This window comes from Kryptolebias marmoratus, linkage group LG9 (assembly GCF_001649575.2).
Source record: "Kryptolebias marmoratus isolate JLee-2015 linkage group LG9, ASM164957v2, whole genome shotgun sequence".
Classification (NCBI taxonomy): domain Eukaryota; kingdom Metazoa; phylum Chordata; class Actinopteri; order Cyprinodontiformes; family Rivulidae; genus Kryptolebias; species Kryptolebias marmoratus.
This window is the reverse complement of record NC_051438.1, coordinates 26169526-26186716: the sequence shown is the minus strand read 5'-3', so window position 1 is coordinate 26186716 and position 17191 is coordinate 26169526. Positions and strand designations below refer to the sequence as shown.

The 17191-nt window shown below is 39.5% G+C and overlaps 1 protein-coding gene across 12 annotated transcripts in view; it reads right to left on the bottom strand.

Moving 5' to 3' along the window:
• Positions 1–17191, bottom strand: part of rapgef2 (Rap guanine nucleotide exchange factor (GEF) 2) — a 95457-nt gene that overhangs the window by 43961 nt on the left and 34305 nt on the right. For 10 of the 12 annotated variants that reach the window (XR_005233562.1, XM_037977319.1, XM_017417459.2 and 7 more), the window contains exons 4-6: positions 13473–13556; positions 3746–3821; positions 1239–1406 (exon numbers count right to left, since the gene is read on the bottom strand). Coding sequence is in view for 11 of the 12 variants with exons in the window: in XM_037977319.1 (XP_037833247.1) it covers positions 1239–1406; positions 3746–3821; positions 13473–13556 (328 nt within the window). In the remaining variant the exon portion in view is untranslated. Of the gene's footprint in view, positions 1–1238; positions 1407–3745; positions 3822–9322; positions 9529–9586; positions 9795–13472; positions 13557–17191 lie in introns of those variants that run through there. The other 2 variants (XM_037977325.1, XM_037977326.1) reach the window with 2 other exon arrangements.

Below are 17191 nucleotides of genomic sequence, written 5' to 3'. Positions count from 1 at the left end.
AAAGACAAATTTACAATTAATAATGACTATGGCTTATTTTACATAAATAAACCCTGATTTATATATTTTCTTGCATGATAAAGTTTGCACAATAACAAAACCCCAAAAAACTGCTGGTCAGCAATTAGCACAGATGCTAAATTAACAAATAAAAGATTATAGAAAAGCTAAAGTTATTAGAACTATATTTATCACTGGTCATTTCTAAAGACAGCCGTGTTATATTAACTCCAACTATTATTAACAGACATATTCTTCAGGGTTCAGCGATGAAAGGATAAGAAAAAGTGAAAAAACGCAGCTTTAACGCGACATATTTCTGTAACTCTACGAGGTCAAACGGCACCACGTCTGCTGATGGGTGTTATAACTCCACACTTCTTATTAAATGACTAAAACTTCCAGGTAATCTTGAGGTGTTAGCTTAAAGAAGTCAGAAAGAAAAAGCAGAAGAAATCTTCCCAAAGCTAAATGTGCAACTTTGCTCTTCAAACTCGAGGTCTTAGTGACGAATACTGTCAGACTTTTAAAAAGTCACACATCAGACACATTTAAATTGGTACAGCAAGATGCTACAACATTCCTTAATAATAATAAAAACAAACAAAAAACATATGCATTAAGGCTGCAGAGTATTAGGAAAAAGTAAGCGATTTATTGCAATATTAATACTGAACACTCTGATTTTATAATGACAATAAAGTTTGATATATTGTGCAGCTCTAATGTGCATTAAAAATGATTTAGCCCAAATGGCTTATTGAATGTGATTCATTTAAATATTGTTTAAGACACTTTAATTTATACTCCTGATTTATTTAGTACCATTATACAAAAACTTAGATTGAGGCTGTATGAATATGAAACAACTTGTACCGTAGTAAACAAACAAGTGATCAACTGAGATGGTCAACAAACTTTCAGACAAAAGCCAGAAGTGTCTCTACTCAATCACAGAAGTGTAACAACTCTAATCCAACAAGAAAAAGTCAGACAACTATTTAAGACTCCGAACAGAGATTGAAAAAACAAGCTCAAAGTGGGAGAGCCTCTACAGGAAACTAACTCCAACCGAAGGTCAGCGAAGGAAGGGAGACAGAAAAACACAAGCTGTGTTTCAGAGCAGAAACACACAACAGATTCAGAAGAAGCACAACGCTGCAGCAGAACATCTCTGAGTCACAGCGATCCGCCTCAGCGAGGGGAAACACAGAACTGCAGCGTGGGGCGCAACTCACCGTGTGGTACCCCCGGGCTATGGGCGGCTTTCCAGCGGGGTACGGATCCACGGTGTCGATGATTGTCTGCCTCTCTCCTTTCTGGTTGATTTTTCGGAAGCGCCGCCGGGACTGTCTGTGTGAGGCTTGTCTCTGGAAGTATTCCTCATTTTCATCCATATAGTCCACCTGGAAGCAGCGGGGAAGCAGAGAGAAGGGGAGTGACTGTGTTAGTCTTCATTCACACACCTCCCCCTCCCCGCCAACCAAAAAAAAAAAAAAAAAATCTTCCATATCCTCCTCTCTTCCTTACCTCTCATTACATAAAAATAGAAGTGTGTGTGTGTGTGTGTGTGTGTGTGTGTGTGGGCTCTTCGATGCACACCTACGTCAAAGAGTGCTCACAACATAAAAAGAGATGGAGAGGGGAAGACAAAGAGGGCTGAGTGAGGAGTTTGGATACAAGGGGCGAGGTGGAGATGTGAGCGACGGGGAGTAACGTGACTGACAGAGATGGCGTCTGGTGGAGGAGAAGAAGCGTAACAGCCTCATCAAATTATACGTTAAGACAAGATAAAATTCATGTTTCTATTTGTAATGAACTAAAAAAAAAACTGGCACAGGATGGCAATTCATTCCCGCAGTCAGTCCCTGAAAATATGCGTCGCCACAAGCCCTTCGGCGACATTTTTGAGCTCTTCTATCTTTATGTTTCGGGCCCGGTCCTCCTCTTCTCCCTTGCCACTTTTCCACTGCAGCTTCACATTTCATGATGCTCAGCCATTGGGATTACACCACTAAAAATCTCTCTCTGCCTTACCAACGGCTGCCATGACAACGGCACAGGAGTTGTGTGCGAGCGAGAGCATAAAATTGTGATTGTGTGTCTAATTGCAATCTCAGAGCTGTGTGAAAACGTGTGTGTGTGTGTAGTACAGACAAATCAGCAGCTTAGGGATCTGTTAGTTTCTCGGCTCGTGTTTGTAACTGCAGTTCAGGTTTTTGTGTGTAATGTGTAAACTTGTAGCAGGGAAGCTTATCTGTGTGCATTTCTAGTCAGGCAGCACAAAGCCCTTCTTCAGCAATGACAGAGCAAGCAGGAAGAGTCAGGCCTCAAAGTGTCTGCAGCAAAGCAGAACAGGAGGGGGGCATTATTATGTGCATCTGACTGAGGTGAACATTTATACTCATAGAAACGCAGAAGTTGCATCAAATGAAAATGTGCCGGTTATTTTCTACACGGACGATATGTGGGTCGTGTCTGATAACTTTCTTTAAAGCAGGGAGACGGCAGGGTGTGTTTGCACTTCCTAGAAAATTCAGGCTGCGGGTGTGCGAGGGAGCATGTGTGAAATGGGAAGATCAGATTATAATTAAAGGCCTAGGCATTCCTTGAAGGAATGCATTTCGAGTCTTAAACCGAGTTCCTCTTATGATGAGAAGGAACAGAGTTATTTTGGTTAAATCTTGTAAATTATGTCGTGCACAATCTGGTGCGATTTTGCAGGAGCTACTGAGATCTTTTAGCACTCCGACTATGAGTTGGAGGTGCCTCTTAGCTACTACCACACCAAATTTTAGCATAATATCTATAAAAGTGACTAAGTTACAGCCAGTTTTGTGTTTGTTAAGGTTGCTTTGCTGTGGCAGCCATCTTGAATTGGACCGTTGAAGACGTACATCTAATAATTAATTTCTGAGAGCTTTAATAAAATCTGTCCTGTGGTTTATGAGATATTTTGCCAACAGACAAAACTAACAGATACACAAACACAGAAACATTATCGTCCTCTTGTCTTTGGCGCTCTGTGATTAAATATCCAGGTGAGTTTTGATTCAGATTTGAAGGCTTTAAATTGCGACGCCTTTAAACCTGCAGGTTCAAAGGTCATCTTAACTGATGCGGCGTGTCGTTATCCTGAATGTGTCTCATTACGTCCAAGAAAAGCCATCAGAGGGGAGCAGAGAAACACCCAGGCCTCCAACGGCTCATCGACAGATGACTGTGCTGCTGACTCAACTGAAACTATGACTGGAATAATTTGTTCTGAAGTACTTTTACTTTTAGCAAACAGACACAAACAAAGTCCAAACTTCAGAATCACACGGCTTCTCCTCTTTTCATGAACGGTGGAAAACATTATCAACATAATTATCATAATTATTTTCTGCACCCTAACATCAAAGATAACTGAAACTAATCATCAGTCTTCAGAGCCCAGTTTGTTCTGAATGTTGAATAAGTGATTAGTTTTGGATCAGGAAACACAGGATGATGTAATTTTGTGCTTGTTACAACAGAAAAGAAGCAGAGTTTCAAAGTGGGGTGGAAACCAAAGTGCACTGGGTTTAAGAGTAATCTATTACAGCATGATGCAACACGCGAGCGGACGTGTGTCCACGTTCATGAGGCCCTGTCGTATCATTTCCCTCAATTTTTCTGCAGCTGTACATAAGAAGCTTAGTATTTTTAAATAAAACCATTACTTTGACACAAGCATGTTAAAGTTCTGAGGACCTGGACTCACCACGATCATTTCTGAAGGTTCGAGGACGATGCACTCACAGCCACGTCGCACGCTTCCTGCTGATCGCTTCCCAAAACTGGAGAAAAATAAAAACAAAAATACACTTCAAATCAGCAGAGGTCCTGTTTGTGTTTTAGCTCGTTTACTACAGACTTGCGTATGATTTCAGACAAACATCCTAAATCACAGAAAGATCCCACTCTGTGACAACATTTATTATGCAGTTTGGAATTTGTGCATTTAAAATGAGACAGAGAGCGGCTTTGAGTGGACAGCTCCTCCTTTCAGTTTCAGAAGGAAAACACCCATCTCTGGAAAAGTCCACTCCAAAATGACGTCAAAACGTGTCCACTATGCCTCGCTTTTAGCGCCGGGGGAAGTATAAAAAGAAATATAAAAAGCAGCAAGGACCAAAATGTCTCAAAATGTGGCTCACGGTGGTGGAAATTCTGAGGATGAACAGATCCGAACTGTGGGTGTTTGGAAGAATGCAGGCTTTGTCCAGCACACGACCCCGATGATGAGAAACAAGGACGCACTTGTTTGTTTGCTTTTTAACATCTATTTGGAATGTGACCCACATCTTGTTTGTTCGTTGTTTTATTAGATAAACTCGAGTGAATCTACAGGAGGAGAAAGTATCTGAGTTACTGTGTGTCAGGATTTTACGTTGTTGTTCTGCATTATTTATTTTCAAGAGATGAAATGTTAAGGCACAGCAAATAATTTGTTTAATAGAAGGTGCATTTTGTGCACAAACACCCAGAACCTAAAAGTTCCAGGGCTTTTTTTTTAAAGAAAGTAAAAGATCCTCTGAGCCCTGAATCTGTTTCATTTCCTGTTGAATCTAAAGCACCAGATGCATTTCAAGGGTTTTACATGTTTGTATTAACAACATAATTCCTGGTAATAGAGATTTTTTTCTTCTGAGCTGTAGTTTTCTGCAATAAAAATCTGTTGTTAGACTTTTCTACAGGCTGTGAGTGTTTTCATTTGTGTTCTGTAGCCTAATCGCTGTAAAAAAAAACCTAAATATTTATTTAATATTGTTCACAATCACTTCATTCTTTGCGCTGTTAGAAGGATGTGTGTTGTGTCTTACCAGCAATTTAAAGATGAACACATGTCTGAACAGCTTAAATATCAAATAATCATAATTCACCTGACATTCCTGACACAGAATGGAGGGAATATCCCATCAGGCATGTCCTGGACTGCAAACCCCACCCCAGAAATTTCCAGGTAATCTCAAAAGTAATACCTTTTAATTTGAGTTGTTAGATTTTAAACCTACATTTAGTCATTGGTTTCTACGGCAAAAAAGAGGAGGTGGAGAATATTGCCAATAAAAATAAAAAAAGACCCTGATTATACAAGTTTCCTGTGGTAAAAATGTGTTTTTACATTCTGGAAAAAATGTTTTTTGTTCAAATTTTAGAGAATCAATCAAAATGGTGAGAGAAATGATGAATAACTCTTAGAATGGATAATTTAAACTAATTAATATTAAAGCAAAACCTAATCAGATTTAAAGCGTCAGTTTTTCTGTTTGATATGAACACTTAAAGGATTGGCTTTGTTAACAGAACAGTAAAAATTAAAAACAACTTTGGTGTCAGTATGGAGTCCTGGAAATGTTAGTAGTTCACTGGTTTTACGTGAAAGTTGATGTTTTAAATGCACATAAGTACAAGAGTTTAGTTTAGCCAACTAAATGTAATGCTGACTAACTGAATATAATGTAAGACTATGTATTTTATTTACTTTATAACTTTATATCATTGTATTCATATTAAACATTGTTTTGCTATAAATTAAAATAGAACAATCCAATGATAATTTAAACCTGTTTACAGTTTCTTTGTGGTTGATGCTTTCTTTACTTTATTTACCAAGCTTGTTAAAATACCACGGCCATTCTGTGCGATAGGAACTGAGTAAGCGAGTAAGAGGTGTTTTTGCCACCCGCAGACGAAGCGAGCAGTGAGTGGTGGTGTGCGGCTACCTGCAGTGAGGTTACAGAGGTGGCAGCTTTCATCAATCACGCAGACGAGAGCAGACCTCAGGCCCATCGTGGTCTAAATGCTTTGGAGCTCTGGGTTTATGGCTACATGTTGTACGTACAGCTCGCTCAGGCTGGGAAATAAACACCAACCAGCTGTAAAACACTGGCATTGGTCTAAATGTCAAACAGTAAAAATGAGTTTTGAGACACGCATTGCACGCCACTGTTGCTGCTTTTAGCTTTTCTATTCCTGGCTCCTTTCACCAGTCTTTGCTGCATCTTTTTAAAACTTTTATCCTCATTATTGTCTTAACGTTACAGTTCAATTAGTTATTCTATTAGCCATTCATGTTGATAAGCTTCAGGTTAAAGTATGTCTGACTGAATGAATGACAGCGGGAGTTAAGGCAGTGAGGGGGTTAATGCTGATTGTTGCTGTTTGCTTTGCCTGAGCTTCTGTCTAATGCTGTTGTAAGTCTGCTTATACTCTGACAAACACGAGCCCGAATTCCACCGCGGGACAAAAACAGAGCAATACGAAGAGCTTACTCAGTGTTTTCGCCTCTGTACTCACAGCAAGACAAATGCTCTGATTTTTTTTGCAACTAGTTTCCAGCAAAGATGATTTGTCAGCGAGGCAGAGGCTTCAGAGGAATAAGGAGTGTTTCTGATCTGCTCTTATGGACGTTTGGAGTCACTACCAGCACCGATCCTCCCTCATCTTGTTCCGTCATGTGAGGGGGAAGCATGTTTCCACCCATATACGCAAAAATGTGTCAGGCCACCAAGTGCAAACAGCAAAGTGGCATGTTCAATCATGTTCCTCCACTGCATTCCTGACATTAGTAATCCAATCCCCTATTCTGCAGGAAGCAAATGCCACTGGCAATGTGAGATATTAAAAAAGGGATTATTGAAGTGCAGTATGGGGGTGGAACACAAAAGTATCTTGTTTTGGAGATTAAAGCTTCCAGTGCTCCAGGATCAGTCGTGAAATTACGAAACCTCACAAGTGCATACATTTCATCTTTCTTAAGGTAATACATCTGATGAACGTTCAAGAGAAAATGTGATTAGACTGACTGGGATTTAGGCACCTCTGCAGCAATCAATGCTGTCACCAGCAAAGTCTGACTCCTGCAAATATTCCTTTTTTTTATTAGTACTGCTAATGATGCTGAAGTCTGCACACAGAGAACTTACTATGAATAATTCACGAGTGAGGAATTCGGGTTTACGAGTTAAAGTAAGCTTTGTCTTGTCTTTTCAGAGAACCGAAGAGTGTGCTGGCTGGCAAACTTACAAAACTGGATAAGAGGATAGAAAAACATAAGAAATATGACAGAAGCTTATGGCAGCTTGTTACTCGTAACGGAGCACAGCACCAAGCAAAGATAATCCCTGTCATACCTTCAGCAAACATACCGCAGTGAGAATGTAACAATTTATTGTATAAACCAATACAAATAAATTTACTTTAACCTGCTTTAGTTCGTTGTTCATTTAAAGGACATTTATGAGGGAAAAGATATGTGCATACAGACATATACTAGTTGATTTTGTGTTACATATATTGCTGTTCAGCCAGGTAAACAAGGTGACATTTTCCATTAAAACATTGCAGCAGTCAGGATGTCAGGACACTGATGCCAGGACACATGCTCTGCATGTCTGGCAACCTTACGTGCAAATGGGTTCATAGTACTTCCAAATTAGATCCAAAAGCCTGTTGTCATGAAAAGCATGGCTTCCATGGTATTTAACCTTATCATCCCCTCTAAAGTCAACATTCACACAGGACTCAAGTCAAAATACAGACATAGTTTCCATCTTTAACCTTTCATCTCAAATGAGAAAACATGAGACACTTCTATTTTCAAATTTACAGCTGGAGCTCTTCACCCGGGATTTATGGACACTGAAATGCTTTGTTTTACACAGTTGGACAACTGAAAACATAAAATGTATCTTCTGTTGCTACTTTTCTTTGATCAGAGCCTTCTGTCATCAGATGCTGGCTGCTGAAATACAACTGACATCATTCTCCCTTTACGGCCTTGCATTCCTCGCCATTATACAACAAACAAACACAAAAAAAACCCTGAGGATCTGAAATACCATTCCACATGCATCACCAGTCTTTCTGCCAAAAGGCAGTATCTCACTGGGTTTTGACTGATGTCGACTGCTTGGCGAATGGCGAAGGAGTCTCCAGAATAGCTCCAAATATTTGCAGGGGTTCTCAATCTTCTTGTGTGAGCTGCAGAAGCTCACAGTCCTGTTGTTTGGATTTTTAACAATGTTCAGAAACAAATTTCTCTCCGAACAGTCACAGAGTTGTCGTGAACATCTCAAACCTGTCTAAATTTTGTCTCCAGCTCATCTCAAGAAGAGCTTAAGCTGTATTTTGACTCCTGCAGGGAGCTCTCCTCTGACCGAAAACATCCAAACTAATGTCCAGGTCTAAAAACCACCTTGGTGATAAATATTAATTATTAAAAAAACTGATACAAATCTGCCTATCTTCATTTCACTAATGTACTCCAGTAGATTAAATCATAAACATGGGAGCATTTATGGGTGCAAAGCAGCTGAGGCGGTTATCATATCAGCAGAGATGGGCAACAAAATAATGTGCACAGCATAGATTATAGGTTTGCAAGCTGTAAACACAAAAACAAGCCAAGATTTTTTAAAAACTTGTTGTGCAAAACACAACTGCAAGTCTTGCTGGTCACTTGGTCCAAAACATTCATAATTCAGTGAGACAGCAACTGAAAATTTGCCTGTTTTCTTGCAATTTTGTGTCACCAACTAGTTTCCAACAGTTGCAGTTCAGTGAGATACTACCTTAACCTACTGCTTTAGCATCAGATCCACTAAACCATCTGTGTGAAACAGAACAATTCTTAACGTGCATCTCAAGTCTGATCTGAAAGAAGAAGGTCTCTGAAGTCTCGTGAGTTGTTTCAGTGACTAAGTTGTAAGTGGGGCACAGCAGCTTTGTAAAACCACCAGACGCTCCAGGAGGACAAAGAATAAACTCCCTGGATGTACAACACTGTTAGCAGGGAAGAGGAAAGAGGATGACAGAGGAGGGAGATGGGGCAGAGTCTCAGGAGTGAGCTGCCATTATTCAATCAAAACTCCATTCTGGCCTGAAGCACGCCGCAGCATCGTTGTCAGCTGCAGGTAAACATTCAACCGCCCTGCGAAGACGAACAGAATTCCTTGGAGTAACACTGTGGTCGCATCACATGGACACCCCAAACCTTTGCCCTGCCAACTCTGAAATAGAACTTAAAGCAGCAGCCAGGAATGTTCGGATGACTCATGGCTTTCCCAAAATATAACCTCGCTGACATTGTGATGTCAAAGACAAAAAAGGCCCAGAAGAAGTGAGTTTAAAGAGACATGGAAACTCCGCTGGCTGATCTGAACTTTTCTAAGGCACATCCTTTATTACCGCATCTACGGTCTATCGCTCATTCCCAACACGTCCAACAGAGCTTCCCCGCAGCAAGAGCTCTGTTTTTGTTTTGGTTTCAAAGTTGCCAAAAGTTGTGTCTTACCCTCCAAACGTGAAGAACACACATCAATTCCTGGCGCCGCTCTCCTCGCACTGACAAATCCAAAATAACATCAAAGCGGTGCTTCGCATTTCAGGCGGGACGGTTTTACAGCAACCGGCTCCCGGATTGGAGACGAGCCCGACTTTTAACTTGCAAACCAAAAAACTCAGGAGTGCAGCGCGTTAGTGAGACATCCGCTCATGCATTTAGGCAGAATTAGCAAGCAGAAGCAGCAGCTGCTGTAGTCTGTGCTGTAGCACTCACCCCTGACACTCCAAACTGCTCCCAGACTGACACGGCCACCTGATCACAGGATCCCTCCTTTTAAAACATCCGTTCTGTTAGTCCACAGAAAAGCCAGGCAAACCCGTTCCAAGTCCCGAGACTTCCACGTAACTGCGGCATATCGTCCAGCACACACCCCGGCACTGCTGTCTGAGATTTGCGGTTTCAGAACTGAGAGTGTGTGTGTGTGTGTGTGTGTGAATCAGCTTATGTCCAATGGCTCTGCCCCTTTCTCTTTCGCCCTCCCTCTCAGTGTAATGTGGTGTGTAGATAACAGCCAGCATTCCAGCGTACGACTCACTTCCTGCTGCAGTTACTAAGATGTGAGAGGGAGGACAGTGTGTTCTTGGAGTGCATTTCTGTTGTGATTATGTGTAGGAACTGTGGTCACCCATTGCATTAGAAAATAAAGGCCTAGCTCTTCTTAAAGGAATGCATACCACCGGCTGCCTTTAAACTGAAAATGGCCAAACCTTGACAATAACCCAACCTCATGCAGTATTGTGAAACGGCACAGACAGAGTGCGCGCTGTGAACGACTCTCAGCTACTACTACATCCAATCTGAGCTTGATATCTGTAACATCGACTGGGTTATGGCAATCTCTGTGTTGGCTAATGCTGATTAGCTTTGGTGACCATCTCGATTTGAACCGACTTTAAAGGTTCATCAGTGGTAGATGGTTCCTTTCTGAACGTTTCATTATTTCATTATTATGCTAACACACAAACTCCAATGATTAATGCTGAAGTTTCAAACACAGATCTGTATGTGCAGCACAATATCTGTAAAAGTGACTAATTTATCGTCATCTTGGTGCTTCCTAAGGTCAGCTGGCTGTTAACAAATGAGCGCACTCAGCAGCACAGACTGTGGGGAAGTGAAACCAGAACAGTGTTAATAAAGTGTGCATTAGAGTGGAAGTAAACACTTCCACGCAGTTTGATGTTGTTAAACAGGTTAATAAATTATAAACATTATAACTGCCTTGACGATAATTACTTTCATAAACTCTGTTTCTGTTCATTAAGACTAAAAGTTCCATAATTAGCTTTTCTAAATTTAGCCCCACGCCACAGCTGGCAACTTCTCTGAAGGAAAAAACAAGTTTGTGTCACATGTCAGTGGGCGAAACCCAAAAGATCTGAGCTGACTATACGCCAGAGTAACAGATGTGGGGGGAAATAAAGATGGTGGCTGTATTTTCAGTGTGCTGGAGGAAAACTGGCGCGACAGATGTCTGAGTAAGCTTCTTAAACACATTTTGAAAACAGTGACTAACACAGGAGTGGTTAAAGAAAAAGACACCCTTGCATACTGTTGGTTTTCAGATTCCTATATGAATAAATCTATTAATGTAGACGTATATACAGTTTTAACAAACACAAGTGAATTTTGTGCTTTTGTATTGTATATTTTGCAATCATGCTTCCTATTTTGTAAACTGTTGTATAATAATTTTATGTAAGTACTTTTGTATTTTCTATACAAGTTCTTGGTTTACGTCTTTCTTCCTTTTTTGCAGATTATTTTTTTGCCATTAAACAAAACAAATTTCCGCATTGAGGGATAAACGAAGAACTATTCATTTTTACTGCTACATTATTTATAAAAGAACACATGGAAATTTAAAACGCAGTGAATACATCTCCTCTTCTCTGATTAGATTTCAAAAACAAAAGATGTATTTTTTTTTGTCTAAATTCTAATTAACAAAAAGGTAAAGGGAGTATTTTGCAAAGAAAGATGAAGGTTAAGACTCTCAAAAGGTTTTTTATGTGGCTCAGGTTTAAAAAATATGTTTTGAGTGCTTTTTTGCATTAGGTCCAAATGTATTACGGGTAGCTTTAGTAAATTATTATTATTATATGGGTCCAATGTCACTCTGTGCACATTGAGACTCCGTTAATGACTGAGTCATTCACCTTCATCTGGATCAGATCGCACTACAGCTGAGCGGAGGCAGAAAGATGGAGGCACTGACAGAATTATGGAGACGTATCAGGTTTTCAACCTTGCTGCCAGTCTACATCTGAACAGCCATTTCTGGGCACGGCCTGTCTGAAACTCAATTCCAGCACATCTTTAAAAGCTTCAGGAAGTCCCTCTGGACCCGGTTCAGCTCCTTGTGTCACAACCAATTTCCCCTCCGAGCCATTTTGCCCTCACCAGTTCTCTTTATAGACTCGATGAAGCAGTGTGTCTTTTCTTTTTTTTTACCCTTGATGATGGTTAAGAATAGACAGAAATAAAAGAAAATGTGTTATAAGAGAAAAAATTAGGCAAAAAATCTTTGAAAGACTGCTAAAAAATACAATTTCTCTTCATGACATTTGTTGATGTCTTCATTCATGCCTTCCACTCAGACTGTGACCTTATAAACTCATTTTATAGGATTTCTTTACCAAAGCTTTCAGGAATGATGTTCTGTTGAGGTAAAAAGATATTTCTTTTCTCTTCAGTTTGTGAACAGAACGATGGTTCTGTTCACTCCGTCATTCGGAGTCGAGTGAGTTTTCTGCCCAGACGTCCTTGAAACTGTGAATCAGAAAGTGCCACTGTCAACGCGTCATTTCAAAAACATCCACTCCTTATTTCTCTCGAAATGTATTTCTCTATGAAAGAAGTGCAATCAGAAGTTCTCCTACTATACAAGGCAACTTTAAAACTGAATTAATCCCATTAATGATAAGTCTAGGTTTGTTCATAAAGCTGTGATTTAGTTTTTGTTTATTTTAGGGTAATGAGCAATGAAAGTTCATTAACCAGACAGGAACATTTAGACTGAGGCAACGTAATTAAGATAATATGCATTTATTTTTAAAGTAATGTGGTCACAGTTTAATTTCACTGTTAACAGTTTAGACATTTTACTGTTAACAGTTTAGACATTTTATTGGTAGCAGGTTAGACATTTTACTAGTAGCAGTTTAATTTCACTGTTAAATGAGAGAATTTAAACCTTTTGCACAAATACATTTTATATTTATTTATCTTGAAAACAAAACAAATAAATGAAACTTTAAATCAGTAATGCACAACTTGAGATTGGTGACAGGTTCTATTTAATTTAATAACATTTATCAGCCAGTGTTGATGAGATTTCGGTGTCACAGTTATCTCTGCCTTCAGAGACATTCTTTAAAATGACTTGATGCTTCAAACCTTAGTGCAGAACAGAATCTGTTTGCTCTGAAGAAAGCTTTTAACACTCCTGTGAACAATAAGCTAATTGGGAGAACCACACAATGGCAGGCAGGACAGGTATCTCTGCATCAAATGTTTACACTTTAGTGACTTTCTCCTCTGATGGCAGCAACACCTGAGAATCCTCCACAGGGATCTTTTCACCCTAGTAAAACTCAGAAGGTTACGTTTCAGAGGGAAAATGGTATTTTGGGTGTATTTCAGATCAAGTCCTGGGTTTTATGAGCCTCCCACGTTGGTGTGAGCTCTGGAGAATGGCCGCTGACACCCGGAGGAGTTCAGCTCCACTGGCTGGAGTGACGGCCTCCAGCTCTGAGTGGCCGTAGGTGTGTTATGCAATCCTGACGGATAAAAAGATCATTGTTTTCGAGTCGCCCACAGAAATGGTTCATGTAACAGCTCCACTTGTGAAATCGCAGCTCTTTAACATTTGGGTTTTGGCTTCGGAGGTGCTGATCGCTGCTATGAGTTGACGGCTGAGAGCACAGAAACTCTGAAGTTCTCTGAAAGTGCCAAACATTTCTCCACACCACCTCTTCCCCCATTTAAACTGTTCTAGAAAGACGATGAAATGTTTCTGTTACATGAGCAGAGCTGTGAGATGACCTGCTAAACGCTTCAGTATAATGAACATTATTTTAAACGTTGGTTAACTTACCTGCTCCTGGGCAGAAACATGGACTCCTTGATGAAAACTGAGCCAGATAACAGGATGTACCAGCAGCTTCCGATGTCATCAGGGCTGAGAAACACAAAGAAACACAATTTAATGTTGAATACAGCCACAGGGAAACAACGTTATTAAGTTCTGTACAAAAATACAACAGAACTAACAGTGAAACGGTTAAAGACTTTTATAAATCTGCTAGATATGAGCTTGTAGGACATTCAAAACAAGAAAATCTAATAACTCTGCAATGTGGAAGTCATTTTTACTCTCTAAAGAGGCCAAACTATTATCGTTTATAGCTCCGTTTTGTGGTTCTATAAGAGCAGCTTTACAGTTTCAAAAATCTTTATCTCACACCGCTTTATGAAATTCAGCCTAAAGCAGGAGCGTTTGAGTCTTGGCTCTTTAAAGGCCTGCTCTCTCTCAGATATTTCACTTTCTTCTGACTGACCGGCGTCTGGAAGCCCAACTTGTGAGAAATGCTTCATGTTCTGTAAAAAAACACTTCCCAAACACATTTGCTTGCATTTAAAGATATCTGGAGGGACTCCTTTTATATTACGTTTACATTAGCATCTAAAACTCATTAAATCTCTTCAAATACATTATTCCTTTTCAAACATTTAGTATTAAAATTATTTGAAAAATAAAGAAAATGTTAATATAAATCAATACAATGAATCGTTTGTATTCTCTTGAAGCAAACAATGTAGAAAATTTGAGTTAACTTTTTTTTTGTATGCATGTTTTATGTAAGCACAGAAAAAAAAAGGAAGTGCAAACAATAAAAGAAGTTTACCGGAGACCAATGAAAACAGAATTATGAATGAATTGGAAACTAATTTCTCTTCCGCCCACCCCCACGGTCCTGATGAAAGATGAAGACAAGAAAATTGGGCATCAGAGACAAAGTAAACTCACACTGAACCTGAGATGATGTGGATGGCTGTCAAACCCTGACAATATGACAAGTAAACAAACCCGCACACAATGAGCAGCAACATTTATTTAAACCACAGACACCTGGTTAGGGTTCAGGAAATCTGGCGTTTGAAGTGCTTGATGAGGAAGATCAAAGTCCTCCAACAGATAAAAAAAAAAAAAAAAAAAAAAAAACCTTCAAAAGTCAAAAGTAAATGTTGTTTGAAAATATCCTGTGGAAAAAATATCACATACTTTAAATGCATCATTTTTGTTCAGGATTTCATCCGTCGGCCTCCACTGCTACGACAAAAACAGACTGATGAACCTGAAGCTGAATTCCTTAAAGCAGCATTTTAATGAGTTCATTCAAATATTATGAAGCTCTCCGTGTCCAATAAATTGTTGTGATTTGTTTTTATATACACATTCATTTCATGAGGACCAAATTCCTCAAATCTCCCAATTATACCAGAGAGGGGAAAAAAAACAATCAGAAAAGATTTAAATACAAATGCTGCTTCTTTAACAGCCGTTGTCGATCACACACCGGCCTCCTGACAGTAAAGAGGAAGAAGAGCTTCAGAGAAGGAAGTATTCACATGATGGGTAATACTGATACCATCTTTATCCTTTAACTGGACACGAACACTGAAGTTTCAACAGCCGAGGACTGAAATAGATGCGGCACTAACACAAACACGAACTCTGATTTCACAGAGATTATGACCTACTGTCCCAGCTTTGTCTCTTTATTATCTACTGCTTAAAATGTAGATTAGAAACTGGATTTTATTATTTATGACATTAAAACTACAACCAGAAGCTGCCTTTAGCAAGAAAAATAAATAATTAAAGGCGTAGCATTCCTTGAAAGAACGCCTTTCATGGCAGAGATTTAAACTAAGATTATCTTAAAATGAGAAATGATGATGACATTTGGGTCAGACTTTGTAAATAACATTATGTGTGTGTTTATGCAACGCTGTGACCTGTTCAAGCTTAATGTATGTTTTGTGAATCACTCACCTAAAAAAGTTTAGCTCGATATTTGTAAAACTAACCAAATTATCCCCATTTTTCTGTTTGCTAAGGTTGATTAGACGTGGCGGCCATCATGAGTTGATGAGTTTTAGATGCACAGCCAATGATTACTTTTTGAGAGTTTCGCTAAAATCTGTCCACCGGTTCATTAATTTAACTGATGCTACGGACAAACACAAACACAGACAAAAACATTATTGCCTCTCATTTCACCAGCAGGAAATAAAGATATTTTATCCACCTTTTTGCACCAGTAATAATCGTTTAAAAACACGCCATAGCTTGTATATTTATTTTGCACCCAAAGAGTGAAAACTGACAACCTTTCCCCCTGATTTTTGTCTTACAGAACAAAGACACTCAGCTAGGAGGAATTCGAAACATGTCAGTTTTCAGATCTTGTATTATCTACGTTCCTCTTCGGAAATCACAGATTTTCAGTCTGCGTCAGCTCAGGTTTTACTTTTACATTTCTCCTGGAGAAGCAAAATATATCATTAACTTTTTCAGAAGTAGCTTTCCTGGAAACTGAGACGACTTGTTCCTCCGTTTTTCTGTTTACCACTCGGGGCTCTGAAATGTCTCCTCATCACAGAAGTCAACTGTCTGCACGCCGAGCTGAAATCAGGCCTCGCACTTGAAGGGACTCTTGCGATATAAAGGCAGCAGCTTGAGTGATTATCACGGAGCTTTTTCGCCTGGTCTAAGTGAGACTTCTTAATTGAAACCGGAGAAGGCAGGAAAAAGGAAAATCAATGGAGAGTCACACATCACCGAGGTGAAGCAGGTTTTTGCTTACAGAAAAGAAAAGGATGGGTGCTCTTATTACACACCTGCTCCCACACAAACGCATAAATTCACACCCAACAGCACTGTACAGAGACGGGTTTTTTTTTAAATCAAAGTCTTCCTCTTTCCTTCCTCTTCATTTTTTTTCCAGCACTAATGAGGCTGTGGACAGCACACCCTACTGACACAGAGCAAAATCTAGCTTTTTATCTAAGAGCACCCCTTTTCCCCCCCATTTGCTCTTCCTCTATCTGCCTCCCTTTGCATTATTTTTAACCTTCGTGGTTCCTCGCCTCATTTGAAAACTGCACAACTGAAATGCTCAATTATTAATTGCTGGAAGTTGAGGGAAACACCTTTCCAGGAGGAGGAGGAGGAGGAGATATCGGGCGACTCCTATGGGCTGTGACAGCTTGACTGATCTGGGTCAAACATACAGGAAGTACCAGTCAAACTTCTGAACATCGTCCAGTAAAACCTCCCCAGGAAAGCCTTTCACGGCAGGGAATCGTGTCGTTCGACCACAGAGGAGCAGGGAAATGAATTTAGCATCAACCTGCCTGTAAACTCCCCTCTTTATTGGCTTTTCATTCGAGCTCAGTTTGAGTTTTGACTTCTATGTTGTGGCGTTTCCTTCTTTTTGGTCTGTTTTGTTGGATTTTTTTGATGTTTGATTTTCCCATTTGTCTTTAAATAACTTTTAACCTTGCTTTTAAGCATTATATGAAAATAAAATTGAAATAGAAAACATTGTTATTGTTACAAACATGTTGGCTGAACCTGCGCTTAATAAATCTATAGGATTATCTGCTGATGTAACTTTTAATGATCTTTTAATGCAAAAGAAAACATTACAGGTGCTGGTCATAAAATTAGAATATCATGAAAAAGTAGATTGATTTCAGTAATTCCATTTAAAAAGTGAAACTTGTATATTATATTCATACATTACA